Source organism: Arvicanthis niloticus, chromosome 8 (genome assembly GCF_011762505.2).
Source record: "Arvicanthis niloticus isolate mArvNil1 chromosome 8, mArvNil1.pat.X, whole genome shotgun sequence".
NCBI lineage: Eukaryota > Metazoa > Chordata > Mammalia > Rodentia > Muridae > Arvicanthis > Arvicanthis niloticus.
In genome coordinates, this window is record NC_047665.1 from 30,590,654 (window position 1) to 30,606,784 (window position 16,131).

At 39.7% G+C, this 16,131-nt stretch overlaps 1 protein-coding gene across 1 annotated transcript in view; it reads left to right on the forward strand.

The window, feature by feature from the left end:
- The window catches only part of Gmds (GDP-mannose 4,6-dehydratase), a 514,073-nt gene that overhangs the window by 411,189 nt on the left and 86,753 nt on the right, over positions 1 to 16,131 (forward strand). Inside the window, exon 9 of the mRNA XM_034509632.2 lies at positions 8,552 to 8,648. Within this exon, the coding sequence (XP_034365523.1) occupies positions 8,552 to 8,648 (97 nt within the window). The remainder of the gene's footprint in view (positions 1 to 8,551; positions 8,649 to 16,131) is intronic.

The following is a 16,131-nucleotide window of genomic DNA, read 5'->3' on the forward strand; positions in this document are numbered from 1 at the left end:
CAGCACATACCTACCACATGTAGATGCTCAGTGACTATGTCTTTGCCCTCCTCCTTTTTTTTTTTTTTTTTTTAATAAATACAAGCTCAGCATAGAGAATCAGAAGATATTTTTTGTCTTTAATGATTGGGTGACAGTTAATAAAAACACATAATTTATAAATATGAACATATTGATATGGCCTTTTGCAAATGACCTATGTCAATCCTGAAGTCAGAGCAACATGATCAAGATGAGACAGATGTCTGCAGAAGGATAGACTGAATCCAGCTTTTACCCAAATGGGAGATGTGGATGGTAGTTGAGATGAGGGAAAGCAGCCTAGGTGGGTGGGTCACATGGGAAATGCACCACAGCATATGCCAGTAAACTCTGTTTGTCAGGCAAGCTGGTAAGCTGGGTGGACCAGCTTGACCACATGGGCATATTAAAAGCTTCCAGCTCCTACAATCCCCTCTCTTTCCCCAACTACTGCCCACTCATCTCTCAACTCTTACCTCAGACATTTTCCTTTGCCAACACCCTCACCTCAGCAGCTCTGCCAGGTTAAGGCCTCTTCTGGGCCTTAACAGTATCCTGTCTGTCTCCAGCCATCATTCACTTAGGGATTTGTGTGGCAGTAAACTCTAAACACCCAAAAGACAAATCCCAGGACTAGTACCTGGCTTAACAGAGTGACTGGGGCACAGATTTGTAGAGACGAGAGGAAGACAGATGTATGGAAGTCACTAAAGGCCAGTGCTATGGTGAGAGTATTCCTCCCAGCCCTGTAGACATTTTGCTTCTTGTAAAGCATAATAATTACACCTATATACCCTTTGGTGTGGGTAGTAACACTCCAACCGAATAAAAGAAAATAAATAAAGCAAACTGCCAGAGTATGTTCAGCAGTCCTGTACATTCAGTGCAAAAGCACTCAAAATTCTCTGACTGCAAGTTTCAGCTGAGGAGAAGAATCATCCCTGCTCTCTTGTTCTTTTCATCCTTTGCCCTTTGCTTTGTGGGTGCCCACACTTTTTTTTTTTTAACATAAATCAGTATGATGTATTTCCTGGAAATAAAGCATAAGAAGAGGTGATGTGAAAGCAGAGTTTCCCTCTGTAGCAATGTTTCAGTCATACTGATAGAGGATGAGGAAAGAATGGAGCATATTTACTAAAAATGTTGGGCATGGCCTATTCATACACACACACACACTCACACACAAATGTAATACCATTCTCATAGGGCACCAGCCCCATCATCTCATGACAGCCACAGGAGGAAAGGCACCTGAGTCCAAGTTGATGTCCCACCCCAAGCCCTAGCTTTGCTGTCTTGGTTATATTATAGTACCCCAAACCCTTGTGGCTCCTAAACATCAATCAGCCCTCAGAACTTCTTTGTGCTATTTAACCAAGTGCAGATGTCTAACAGCTGCCAGGATTTAACAGTTAACGTTCTTAAGGACCTAATACAATAGCAGGATAATTGTTAACTGTTATGAAGCACCTTGTATATTCAGGTTGATTTAAAATTTACATTTTGTCATTATTGTTCATTAATCACAACATAAACAGTTGGATTTCTGCTGCCAGAACCCCCTATGAGAAATTATGGTCATTAATGTCATGGGAGAATTCAGAGAAGGAATAAGGAAGGCTGTTCTCCATCGCAGCATCAATGAGAAAGAATGTGTTTTGCTGATATGCTGGAATCTACAAAAGGCCAAGTAGACAAGTCCTGTCTTTTAACATCAGGGGCAGGGCTATGGTTAGGTCTGGTCTTTTGAGTACATGAGTTCCACCTCTCCCCTCTCTTCTCTCTGGAATCAAGTTCTCCTTCTGCCCTCCCCACACCATCCCCAGGATAGTGGGCCTGAACTCCTCTAACCCATACTGCTCCTCCTCCCCTTGCCCTCTACTTTGACAGTAGGCAGCCCAGAGTCCCTTTTCTACTTCCTTTCAAAACTTCAACATCCTGTGCCAACAACTGTTCTATTAGTCTCTCATTCTTTTTCATATCTGGCCATTGACATGGGACAATGCTTACCACCAACTAGAAAATGCCTCTCGCTACTAGATCTCTGAGGTCACACTGTACAAATCAGCCTGCATCTTTACAGGCAGCTTCTCCCCAGGCCTCCTACAAACTCAGCCTCTGGCCTGCAAGGTATTTCCTTAAGTACTGTATCTGCCAGTATATTGATGCCTCCTAAGGCCTTGCCCATGTCAAAGGCAGAGTGACAGAAGACCTAGGAGGAGTCAGAAGGCCTATGCCTGGATAAAAGTTCTGACTAGGACAGGATGAAGATCATCATAGATCATTCCATATGTCTTCCATATGTCTTCATCTGCCACAGAAAAGAACTGCCAGGAAGAGCTGGCCTATCAGCCCAAAGCCTTGCCAAGCTCATTATTTGTAGTTTTCTTACTCCATTTCTTACTTCAACTTACAAACTGTTAGCTGTTTGTTGTTGTTGTTCTTGTTTTAAGCATATAACTTTATCTCTATTCTTTCTACAAGAATTGTCACAATCCATATCATTCTCTTCCCCTTCATCTTCATCTTCCCAGCCAGCCCCATGTTACGTTATTTGGAACTCTCAGCAGTTTGTGTTAGAAATTTGTCATATTCTGCTCTGGTAAGTTGTCTTGATTTATGTGATTATTTACTCTGTTCTACTTTTTTTTTCTTTCTCAAAATCAGATGGTTATCTTGGCATTTATACCTCTGCTTTTCAATGATGTGATTGTGGGTCTTGGTTTTTCCCTTCTAGGCATTTATCTTTTGGCTTTTCTTGTCCAACATGAGAGCGTTGTTCTCTCTTCCTACATATGCCCCAAACCTCCATTTTCTTACTACTCTATTATTATAGTTTAATTTTTGATCGCTCAATATTTGTTTTTACAATTAAAACCTTCAGAAAAATTTGTCCAGTTTTGCTTTTATGAACAAATATAATTTGTTTACATCTCTTAGATATATTTTGTCCTTTTAGTTCATTTTCTATGTAATTATCACTAACTTTACCATAAACATTATACTGACTTTATAAATTACCTATCAGGGTTTTCAGATCACCCATGTTAGCCTCTCTGTCATTGTTTCCTCAAACAGAAACATGGTCTGACTCAGTCTGGATCAGAAACAGGATCAATATCCATAGTCTTCACACACATCTAATAGTCTCGCAGCTTTTCTCTTAAGTTGGAACCCCTATTTAGTGACAACATTATTCAAAACTCCGGGTATATCTCAAAATATCCTCTAGTCTGTCATAAAATTAGCATCATACACTCCCTGTTTCCAGAGTAGAAATGATTTTATTTCAGAATTTTGAAAGCACTCCTCCAGTGTCTTTGTATTTGCAGTGTTAAGCTGAGCCTCTAGGAGCAGTCTAACTCCCAGCTTTGTTTCTTCATTCAGAAATGTGAATTCCATGTTAGGTGAAATCTGTACCCACCTATGATGTGGGAACTCTCTGTCTACAAATGCATGTGCTTTTGCTCTGATCAATTTATTTAGTCTAAGATAATTCACTTTGCTCTATTTTTCTGTATTTTCGTCCTAGAAATCCTATTATACTAGCTCCTGAACAGTCTTGAAACCTCCTTAACTTCCTTTTTCCTTACGATAATGCACCATGTTCCATTTCTTATGTACTATCTTACTGGAAATTTATTATACTGACTCCTGCTCACTCTTGAATTTTCTTAATTTATGTCCTTACATTTCGTACTATTTTCTAGGAGAGTTCTTCAATTTTGTCTTCAAAATCTTTAATTTTTGAGTTCCTTGTTTTCTTATTCAAGTTTTAAAATTTCTTGTGTTTCAAGAAATGTTTGCACTTTTCTTAAATATAGTGATTTTTACTATATGTTTGCTGGCTTCACTATGTCTCTAGGTATATGGATGGTAGTCTTTGTGAATGTTTAGTTTAGTTTAGTTTAGTTTAGTTTAGTTTTTTTATATTCTTTTCTACTTATTCTATTTCCTCCAAGTGTTTTTTGTTTATTTGCTTGCTTACTTTGTCACAGTTTTTTGTTTTGTTTTGTTGTTCAGCCTTTCTCAAAATATGTGGCTTTTCTCACTTACCTGGTCTAGTAATTCTTCGTTTTCCTTTACATTTAAAAATATGGCACAATAAGCTAAATGGGAACTTTGAAGACATAGTTGGAACTTACCTATGGTTGTGTATGTCACTATAAGGTGGCCTGACATGGCCATTGAGATCTAAAGTCTCTCATGCCCAATGGACACCTCTCAGTCTACTCTTTGGAAGGAAGTAGACCTGACTGCCACCTGCTGGAATGTGGACAAGAATCTCAGTCCTCATTATTCACTAAATTTCCTCCATTTTCAGTTTCTAGACCCTTCCATTTCCTGGACCTGTGACCTTCAGTTCAGGGACCTTCTTTACCAGACTGGGTGAGACCATTGCCCAGTGGGAAAGACTGAGGAGATGGGGAGCTAGCTGGCACTCCCTGAGCATGCTGGGGTTTCTGCAAATGCAAACAAGGTTGATTCTCAGGTGGCCTTCTGTGGCTTCTGCTGAATCTTCAACATTCATGCCTAAGGAGCTGTCTTCTAGCTTCTAAAATTTGAGTCTTCTAGTCTCTTTCCTGTTCTTTCAGCCCTTTTGAACTTGTTAATTTTGAAAGAAACTTGAGAACCAAGTGAAGTATGCATGTTATCATCCTTCTTCACATGCTGGCCAGTCGTCCAGGACCCCCTCTGTATCATTTCCTAAACTAGGTACTGATACCTCCTTTATGTCTGGGGAACAAATGTTGAGTTTCTGGGACATTTCAGTTACTAAGAAAAGTGTTGCCTCTCAAGTCATCAGGTGCAGTTGTCCTGAAATTGATTTCTTGTTACCTCAATAGGACTTTTGGTTAACTAGATTTCTTTTCTTATTGTGCTGGGAATGAAAGCTAGGACCTTGAACATGAAATATAAGTGCTGTACCCTGAACCACAAGAAATTCCCAGCCTTATAAGTTAGTAGTTTTTTAATATTTGTTTTTAGCACCTATTATACATACTTATATAATAATGGGTTTCATTGTGACATTTTTATATACTAGGATTGTATACTTTTTAAATTATATTCAGCCCCATTACCCTTTCTTGTTCCTCTGACACTCCTCTGACCCCCTTCCTCTTCCTGTCTAGTCCCTCCTATTTTCATGTCTCATCTGTGTGTGTATGTGTGTGTGTGTGAGAGAGAGAGAGAGAGAGAGAGAGAGAGAGAGAGAGAGAGAGAGAGACTGACTCAATGATTTTCACTAGGGCCACTTACAGGAACGTGGTAAGGGTTTGTTTCCAGGAGAATGAGTACCTTGCCAGCGGCTTTACCACTGAAGAAAATATTCATTTAATGGACTTATAGGACCTCATCTTCTTCATTTGAGTGAGTCTGTTACTCTCCCACAATTAAGTTTTAAAATTGAATTATACAGGATGTGTGCCTAAGGAGCTGTCAATCTAAATTAGTAAGTAGTAATTCCTGTTAATTAGCTAAATCCTCTAGTCTCTGTCAAGATATGGTCATTTCATTGACACTGAAGTTCTGCTTTGAGTTACGGCTTCATTTGTTATGACGAGGTAGCTGTTACCCTTCACATGTTAACACAACTGTTTCTTGTATTGTAACTGAGTGATTTTGGCCCTTGGCTGAAACTTTGGCTCACTGCCCTCATGAATATCTAGTGCAGGTGAAAGTGGTTTCTTTGAACTTGTTCTGCTGTGACGGATTTCATGGTTCTATTTGATTCTTCAGTATGGCTGAGTCAATTATAGAAGAGAAGACTATTTGACTGTAATCACTAGTTTACAAGATGGAAGCTCAGAAGACAGTGCTCAGATAGCCACAAGAAATGCTTCTTGGGTACTTGGACTGTGCTAAAGACATATTAACCCCAAGTCTGCCTTTGCATTTAATAAGCCTTCGACCTTTCCCCTTTTAGCTATTGTTACAAATCTCAACTATTTGCTATGATTTCAAACCAACCATGAGAAACAGGAGTCAATCCTAAATTCTTGTTTGTAACAGTCAGCTATAAATAAGAATGAAATGCTGGCCGCAAGATGGCTCATCCGCGAAAGGAGCTTGCCTCCAAACCTAATGACCTGAGTTTGATCCCTAGAATCCACATGGTGGAAACAGAACAAACTCTCAAAAGTTTCCCAAGAGTGTAATGCACCTCTCCACACACACAGATATACATGCACACACAGTAAGTAAATACATGTAAAAAGGATAAAATGTTTTCTTTCATGACTGTAAAAGATGGCCATGGCCAGATCCACTGAATCACAGGAACAACTCTGTCCTTGGCTGCCTTTTCTGCCCTTGAGAAAAGGTTTTACAGATTCAAAGGGTGGCTTGAGAGAACAGATGGTGATGTGGAAGAAACAGGAAGAAACAGGGTCTAGGAATATGATGTGGAAGAAGGAAGGGTAGAAAGGAAGGATATGTAGCACAGTGTATGTAAGCTATAATGCTCAGAGTGTTTACACTCTGGCTCCTTACAAACAAGTTTGCAGTCTTGCAGGCTGAAGATTTCTGGCTGGCCTCATTTCTTTCAGTGACCAAATGGAAATCTGTCTGGAGGATTTATGAGCTTAAATGTGGGGAAGGGACAGTGGGGAGATCTTTTTAAGTGTGTGTGTGTATGTATGTAGTTAGTGTGTTGTGTGTATTTGTGTTTTGTGCGTGTGGTATGTGGCAGGGAGTATTTGTGTGTGTGTGTGTGTGTGTGTGTGTGTGTGTGTATGTGTGTATGCAGAGTGTATGAAATCTGTGTGTATATAGTAAGTCAGTTTGCTTGTCATGGATTAAATGCTTAGCTACAAAAGGAAAAGAAAATATTTCTGTTAATCCTTTGGCTCAGCTGGTGATGCTGTCTGAGAGGTATCTAGGACACTTAGAACTGTATCTCTTTCTACAGTAGAAAATGTAGAAAAAAATATAACTAAAAGATGCTTTGAAATTATCTGCTTTGTGTTACTTGTCTGACTGCCTACCCAATATTAAAAAGTTAAGCCTAATTAGTAGATTACCAAATGTTCCTGTTTTAGTTGATCAAGATAAAATTCATGGGAAATGACTGCTTATATAATTTATATAGTTCAACATAGTATACTATTACTATTTTCTGTGTCACTGGGTGGTTTTCATATCTGCCCACTTCACTGGGAAATTCACTAACCAGCAAACTGAGTATTTTCCTCAAGAGACAAATAATTTCCCTCTTCTGCCAAGTTTATCTCTTGGCAGAGGTGACTTAACAAAATATTCTTACAATTAATCAAAAATAAAATTTGTGAGCCTAGTCTGTATTCAACCTGTTTTGACATATAACATTCTTCAGTATTTAATGTTTGTTTTCAGAGGCATCTGTGACATAGTCAAGTAACCATTGAATGTTCTGTTCTTCCCTTTGATCCTTTCTGTGAGTGATCTAAAATTGTCCTGTATTGAGTCCCAGCTAATAAAGCAAATTCATTCTAAGGATAAACTCTGAAGCTAAACATTAGTCAGATTTTTTTTTCATTTCTTTTCTTTCCTTGCTAAAAAAATATTTTTTGTGAAAATAACTTAAACCACATAGTATATTCTTTTATTGGGATATTAGATTATATAAATCCCAAAGTCAACAGTAAATCAAGAACTTTCTCTTGTCTTCTTTTTTCAGAGGTGGAGAGGTAACTATATTGCCATTGAATTTAAGATCCTCCTGATTCAAGACCCAGCCTCCAAAGCAGCTAAAATTACAGATGTGCACCACCAGGCCCAACTCTAGTTGTTCCATTTAATGAAAAATGAGAACATAAAGCAGATTAGTAGAGTTTCCCATGAGAAGCTCTTGAAGCCTAGGAGCCTATTATGCATCCCACTCAGTGGACCCCTGGAGGGTCACAGTGGGTCCTTACTGTTGTCAACTGCAGATGTTTAGTGAGGCAAGTTCCAGTCTAGGAACATCCCAGCCAAGTCAGGGGAAATCATGGTAGAGGACAGGAAATGAGCAATTAGTTATATGCTTTGGGGAGGCTTCATCATCTGTGGTGAGGAAGTGAAGCCTCCTTCACAAGGACATAATGCAGGGATGAACAATAGAGCCAGCAAGGTATTGAACTTATCACTGAATAGGGTGCCATGGACTCATACTAACTGTGCCTAACATAGGAAAGGGTGGATAAATGACAAGTAATTCATAATGTCTGAAAAGAATAATCTTTTAAAGTATAAAAGAATCTTTGAGATTCCTAAAAGTTATTCAGTTCCCCCCACAAATCTATTTATGTCTAAAGTCTCAGTTTTGAATTCATCTTGATATTCTTTAAAAGGAAGCAGGGTGGGGGCGGGGTTAAACTTCCTTTCAAACAAATACAGAAAGTTTTGAGAGCCACAATTGCTCTAATAACAAGGCCGAGGATGGGCCTGCCCCTCCTGTTAATGTGCTTATGCCCTCCTGCTGGGAGAAGACAGGCAAGCCATCCTGAACATCACTGTGTGGCCACATGCTACTAAGCAATTAAGAATTGATTGTTTGTCTTCTTTGCAGGTGGGAAGGAAAGAATGAAAATGAAGTAGGCAGATGTAAAGAGACCGGCAAAGTTCACGTGACTGTGGATCTGAAATACTACCGACCGACTGAAGTGGTAAGGACTCCTTCACCACCCAAAGTGTGGCCACATTTGGCCAGCTGACTGGGAAAATTCCCTCCTGGAATGCCTGCTGCCAACCTTCAAAGCTCTCTAATACGCCTCTCTGGCATACTCCACAGGGCACTTCCCAATCGAGAATAAAGAGAATTAAGTTTGAGATACCATTCTCACCACAAAAATCTATTGCTGTATAAAGAAAAACAAGAATAAAACACACCCAGGAAACTATTGATTTCAGAAATGGAGAGCATAGCTTGGGCAAATATCATCTCGTTGGTCTGGTCTGCAGAACCATCCCTAATGCCCACAAGATGTCTGCTTTACCAATCCCTAGACCTGTAGGGTTTCTAGGGCCAGAGTCTGTTTGTACCAGCCACCTGTCTCTTGTTCACTGTGTGTGCATACTCTCACACATATGCCGACTAACATGCTCATGTGTAGTCACGAGCACACCACTCATGAAAGTCTTTCCCCTACCCTGTAAGGCTCAGCTCAGATAACATCCTATTCACTGATCCTTTTCTAACCAATATTCTACTGCCACTAACATTTCTTTTGTCTCTGTAATTTCCTTGCACACTCTAGGACAGTGGTTCTCAGTCTTCTCAAAGCTGTGACTCTTTGGTAAAGCTCCTCACATTATAGTGACCCCCAATCCTAAAATCATTTTTGTTGCTACCTCATAACTGTAATATTGCTACTGTGATGAATTGTAATGTAAAAATGTGTGTTTGACAATGGTCCTAGGTGACCCCTATGAAAGGGTTATTTGACCCCAAAAGGGGTCATGACCCCACAGTTTGAGAACCAGTGCTGTAGGACCTGTTATAATCATTTGTTTTCATGTTTTCCTTCCTTTGTCATACTCTAACTTCTTTGAGGATAGGGACTTTGGGGAGGAGGAAAAAGACAAAGGTGGAACAAGATGGTTGTTTAATAGTGACTGACTGGTTAGTAGACAGAAAAATTTCTAAATACATACATTTCCATACTAAGAAATAATTTAGGAGCCAGAGAAATGGCCCAGTGGGCAAAGGTGCTTGCTGCCAACACTGATGACTTGAATTTCATCCCCCAGGATCCACAGGATGGAAAGAGAGAACCAACTACCAAAAGTTGTCCTCTGCCATCCACAGGCATGTGCCAGACAATGTGCAAACACATATATGCAATAATTTTTTTAAAGATAAATAGATTGTTAATGTCAATAGCGTACGCTGTTAGTATGAAACATCTTCCTTTTCTAATTTGATATCACTGCTGTGATATGATCCATACCCATAATAACAAAACTAAAGGTGTTTAAAATTAAGTGCTAAAGATAATGGGAAGGAGTGTTTTCAGAGAGAAAAGGTCAGGATGTGTCCAGTGAGTGGCTGGGGAATAGCACCTTTAGAACCTGTTTTCTCTGGGAAAGGGCAGTGAAGACAGATTGAAAGTCAAATGTATGCTCATTAGCCATCCTTTGAAATGTGTTATTCTACGTCCCCATGTTCCCCCCAAAAGGCTATAATCAATGTTTGCCTCTTACACAGAGGAAGAATCCACACAAAGGAAGCGAACAGTGGCTTGGGAGAGGTAGGGCTGTGCAGTCCTGCATTGTCCCCCCCACAGGGCGTGGCCAGGCTTTGACACAGAGAGTGATTGTTCTTAGCTAATGTTGAGTGGGTGTGCCTGAGAGGATGTGCCTGTCCCAGGGGAGGGAGATACTAGCCATGCTGCTGCTGACACAGCAAGGACTTCCTCTAGACTTTTAGCACTCTGCACTTATTCCCTTGTCCTGAGGAAGGGCTTCAGGGGCCTCATTCTCTGAAACTCTTCACAAGTCATATACAGGGACAAATTTCTCTTCTCACTAATAAAGATGGTTACCTCAGAGTAAAAACTTTACCATGCCAACAAAAGCTTGTGTTCTCACAACAGCTTAAGCATGCTTCTTTCTCTGACACCGAATAGTTTTAAGAGCAAGTCATTAAGAATGGCTTGTCTGTCATTCTAATTTAGGCAAAGTGCAGCATTGATAAGGACCAGAACAAAAGAAGGTGTAGAACAGGAAGAGGACCCTCTAACTAACAAGACTGTTCTTGAATCCCCACCAGCTCCTTCCGTGCACCATTGCATCCCTCCCATCCCATCCTTTGTTCATTCAAATGCTATCATCATACCTGTTCTGCAACTCTGTTGACACCAGCATTGTGTGAACATAGAGTGGTGTCTGATTTCATATGCATGCTTACTGCCCCCTTTCCCTTGGCTGGCTCTCCCCACAGATTCCTATTACTACCAGATTATAGATCCTGCTCTATATTTTGTCTTTGTAAGCCTCCAGGCTGTGTTTGCTTCGTTCACCACACTCACCTTAGTATTCAGTTGGGCATGCTTTCCTTGCATAGTGAAACTAAACTTTTAACCCCATTCCTCAGAGCAAGTTTTCTGAAACTTGGATCAACCTGAAGTGACAGGCTCTCTGTGGAGTTGCCTCCAGGGTGACAGTGTTCTTCCAGTTGAAAGGTGACTGCATTATAAACAAGCTTTTTTTTCCAAATGGGGAGCCCTGTCAGCCGTAGAAGTCATTTCCTTTGAGCCCTGAGAAGCACTAGGTCCCTCAGAGGCTGGCAGCTTGACCCAGCAGAGACATATGAAATGAGCAGACTCTGAGAAGAAAAGGAAGAACATTTCTTCTTCTAGCCAAACATAGTCCTTTTCTTCTCAGAGTTCCATCTGTCCTACATGTCCCAGAAGCTTCTTGTTAGGTTTCTTGTTAGCAAACTTGTAAAAATTTGTTTCCATCAGCTTTGGTCATCTGTCCCCCAAGATCTTCATCATATACAGGTACTCAAAGCCAAAGCATAACCTAGGGCTGGGGGTGTGGTGCAGTAATAAATTCTTGTCTAGTATTCATAAGGCTCAAGGTTCAATTACTACACTCCCAAATAATTAACTAATGTTTTAATACATTCTATTCTATTCTAGAATAAATTCTATTTTTTATAAGCATAAACTATATGGAATTGGTTCCAGAATGATCAAAGAAGAAATAAAGAAAAACTTTAAAATAAGAAGTAATAGCATACATACACATCATATATTAGAACAGTGATATCTTAAAACAAGACAAACAGAAAATAGAGTTTTATGTTGTTGTTTTTCTAAATTAGCTGTGGCCTGATCTTAAGAAGGCCCTTTCCTCAGCAAAGGTAGACACTAACCTAAGAGGCCTCTGATGAACCATATAGGACACAGATATATCCACACATGCCAATGATTCTCCTCACAGATTGCAATACCACAAAACCTTAAACCTTGCTTTTGTATTAGCATGAAGGGTATAAAAGGTTTCTTTTCTGAATCAAGGGCTCCAATTGGTGATTAGAGCTGAATGGAGCCATATCTTTTCTACTCTACCTATGAGTCTTTATGGATCCTTTGGGTGCTGAGGAGTTTTGCTACCTGAGAAAGTAATCTGTCCACTTCCCATTGCCCCTGAGTTCCAGAGGATTGGGGTGATGGCAATATTGAAGCCTGACCTCTGTGACACTTGAGACTCCTGCCTTAAGCTGGATCATAGCTCAGTGGCAAAGCCCTTGTCTATATGTGCAACACCCCATTTTCCATCCCTAGACATGTAAAACAAAATAGAATAAAACATTCCTTATTGCCTTATGTATAATTTCTTTACATGTGCTTAGTAATATACAGATTTATTACATAATACTCTCATTTCTGTCTTTATTAATTTTACTTTTTATATTTGGGTGTTTTGTTTGAATGTGCATATACCACAAGGTGCCCATGAAAGTCAGAAGGCAAGGAAGAGTCCCCTGGAACAGGAGTTACACCCAGTTATGAGCTACCATGTGGGTGCTAGGAGTCAAATCCAGATCTTTTGGAAGAGTAACAAGCATTCCTAACCACAGAACCATCTCTACAGTCCCAGTGTGTTTATTTCTGGGAAAAAGTAATAGTGTATTTAAATGTGGGCTTTAAGCCAGAGTGTCTCCATTTAGAACCTGTCAGTTATAAGATGTATGTATAACCTTAGGCAAGTTAATTTCTCAATGCTTCTGTTTCTTCACTGTTAAAAATAGGATTAATTAGAGAATTTCTTTCAAAGAATTATTTGAGGATGAAAGGAGTCATTTATAGAATCTGACAAACAATAAATATCTAATCCCATGCCTACATTCATTCCTATTTATTCATTCCCTTAAATTTATGCCACACTTCTAGACCCTGATAATGCAATGGTAAACAAGACTGACTTGCCCCCAATAAATGTAGTAGATGTACAGATGCAGTCAATCTCTAGAATCTAGACCTGAGGAAAGTAGACTGTCACAATCAAACAACTAAGAATATAGCAAGGGTCATGGAGGCTTCAATTACTTAGTCTCTCTCTCTTTCTCTTTCTCTTTCTCTCTCTCTCTCTCTCTCTCTCTCTCTCTCCCTCTCTCTCCCTCCCTCCCTGTCTCTCTCTCTCTCTCTCTTTCTTTCTCTGTGTGTGTGTTTATGTGTGTACTCATGTGTACATGTGCATCTGTTATGTTATATAAAGTGTATATATTCCGTTCTTTTCTGGCTTTCGTTCTTAATGGTCGTTATCTGTTTTGTGGTAGAGACATATCAGAGAAATATGAGTAATGATATTAACCTAATACAGAACCATAAGATGTCTTTTTTCTTTGAAAACTTTTAAGCTGAAAAATTCCAAAATGAGAGATTAATCTAGTATCCCTCCCTCCTCTTGTGCCACATTTTAACTGTATCAGTGCACACACACACACACACACATGCACACACACTATTTTGCTTTGTTTTCAGTCTCACACAAGCTAAAATCTGTTTTTCTTTTTCCTTTTTTTTTTTTTCCTCAGAGAACTTTAGGAAATGAGAAGTACCAAAATTGAAGTATTTTTCTTTAAAAGAAAAAATTGGTTGAAACCTTGCTCTTTGCTATTTATTAGCATTTATTCTCTCACAACATCATTAGTCTTTAACATTCATTTTTCCTCCCATTGTGTCTTCATGACCTTGAGTATGATTGGTTTTGTTTTATTTAGACATCTTAATTTATTTCTAATGACTATAGATATTGATGGGGGAAAACATGGATTAATATATAGAACTGAGAAAGAAGCCCAGCAAGCCAGCTAAAACTTTTCTCCAGTGACAGCATGTGGCCTGTTCCCAATCAAATTACCTTATGCTTGTTGAGTTGTCCCCTCTGCCCCTCATAAACTTTTCCTAATATTTTTCTGTAAATGATGTTAAGCTAAATGGCCTATAATTGCTTGCTCTATCTCGTAGCCTTGTTTAGAATAATGGTATGTAACACTTTCCAGACCTCAGGAATCTGATCTGTCATCAGAGGACTTGTGTAAGGAGCAGTTGGAGCGTCCCTCCACTCTGTCTCTAAGTACCTGGGTAAAAGCTCTTGTGTGTGCCTAGCTGGCCTTTTGTCCTGAGACTCCCCTTCCCTCTAGTGCTGTTCTCACCACCTTCTCACACTTGGCTCTTAGGGCAGGAAATGAGATCCCTCTGTGCTATGCCTCGATCTAGCCCTGGTGGTGGTCAGCCCATGGCTCAGGTCCTGATCCTGTGACCTTAAAGTTCTCATGCCCCCTCCACTCCTGCTTGCTTTTGTTCCTTCCTTTGACTAGTGAGAGCTGGGGTCAGGGGAGGCATAGAGACCTGATTATGGGCTAGGGTGTCTCTTCCGGCACTATTGCTGGTTCTGGAGGGTTCTTTGCAATTTTAACATCCTGCCACGTACTGTTTTCACAACTACATTACCATGGTGGCTGAAATACTGTCAGTAGTGCCCGATCATAATGCTTCCTCTTCTGAATTATTCTCTGGCCTTCTCACTACTTGATTTTATAAATAGTTTATATCTCTAAATCACTGTTTATTTTTTTTAAGCCTCCCTCTTAGGCTCCTCATCCTAATCTCTATATCCTTCCTTAATCACATTGCCCTTTCCTGCCCCTTTCCTTCCTTGGACTTAGAAGGAGCTTTAAATTCAATCTCTTCAGTTGATTCTCAAATATTCTACTGTGTGTTTTCCATACTTCATAAAATCTCATTGAAAACCCTTGGGGCATATACCTTTTCTGCTGAAGCTTGTGATCATTCCCTGGCAGCTGGCCCCCTTGAGAGCAATTCATATCTAATGAAATAGCAATTATAATTGTATACAGAGTATAGTGTCCTCAGCTTTTCTCCTGCCTCTTGTATATTTTTCTTAAAATATCATTAAGGACTCAAAAAAATCTGTCTATACAGCTATATACATTCCACTACCTAAACTTTTGTTTTTGATTTATCCTAAGCTTAGCTGGTATCCTTATTGTCAGTTCTTTTATGACTTGCATCAGTATAGAATTGCATCAATCTGGAATCTGTCCCTTTTTCCAAAAAAATAAAAACAAACAAAAAAAAAACCCTCTTCATTTATAATCCTAGTAGTAACTGCTTCACACCTAAAAAAAATAATTTCCAAAATGTGCTTTAGCATGTGCCTGTTAACTGCAGGGAGAATAGTTAGCCTAAACTTGACTCAAGCTTCTGCTAGCTCTAATGCATTATTAGCCTCTCCATTGCTGGGAGAAACACCTGTGAGAAACAGTTTAAAGTAGGAGGAATTTATTCTGTCTCATGGTTTTAGTCCATGGCTGGCCCACCCTGCTGTTTCTGAGTTTGTGGTGAAGCAAAGCACCATGGCAAAGGGTGAGCTAGAGTATAGCTGCTCTCTGTATGGCAGCCAGGCAGAGGGGGGAAAGGAATAAGAGAGGGCAGGAACAGGGGACAAGGTATATCACAAGTGACTGGCTTCCCCTAACCAGCCCCACCTCCCAATAATGCCATGAATTTATTGATGAAACAGTCAGTTGGTTAGATTGAAGACCTCCAGATCCAGATCATTGGGAGCTCTCAATGACGTACCAAGCCTTGCAATAAAAACCTTTTGAGGGACACATCATACACCAACCATAGCATTTGTATCACCTAAAGCACTGCAGTTTCCTATGGGAAATCCATCTGTGTCTAGATGATTGTACCACCTTTCTCATCCCATCAATTATTCTGAAATTTAAAAAGACCATTGGCTTGTCTTTAAAATCAAATATGTTCTTTCCGTTCTACCAAGCCATATATACCATCTAAAATAACTAATCAAAAAAAGAAAAACAAACAAAAACCTCTGTCCATACAGGCCTATAAGAAGTATTGACTACAGTACTGCAATAGCTTTCTCCTATCTATCTGCCTTATGGTTCCAATAAGGTAAAATTTTTTCTTCTTTTTCTTGTTTGTTTCTTTGTTTGTTTGTTGTTTTGTGGGGTAGAGTTTAATCTGTGTAGCCCTGGCTGTCCTGGGGCTCACTCTGTAGACAGGCTAGCCTTGCACTCAGAGAACCGCCTGTCTCTGCCTTCTGAGTGCTAGGATTAAATGTGTACACTACTGCTACAACCAC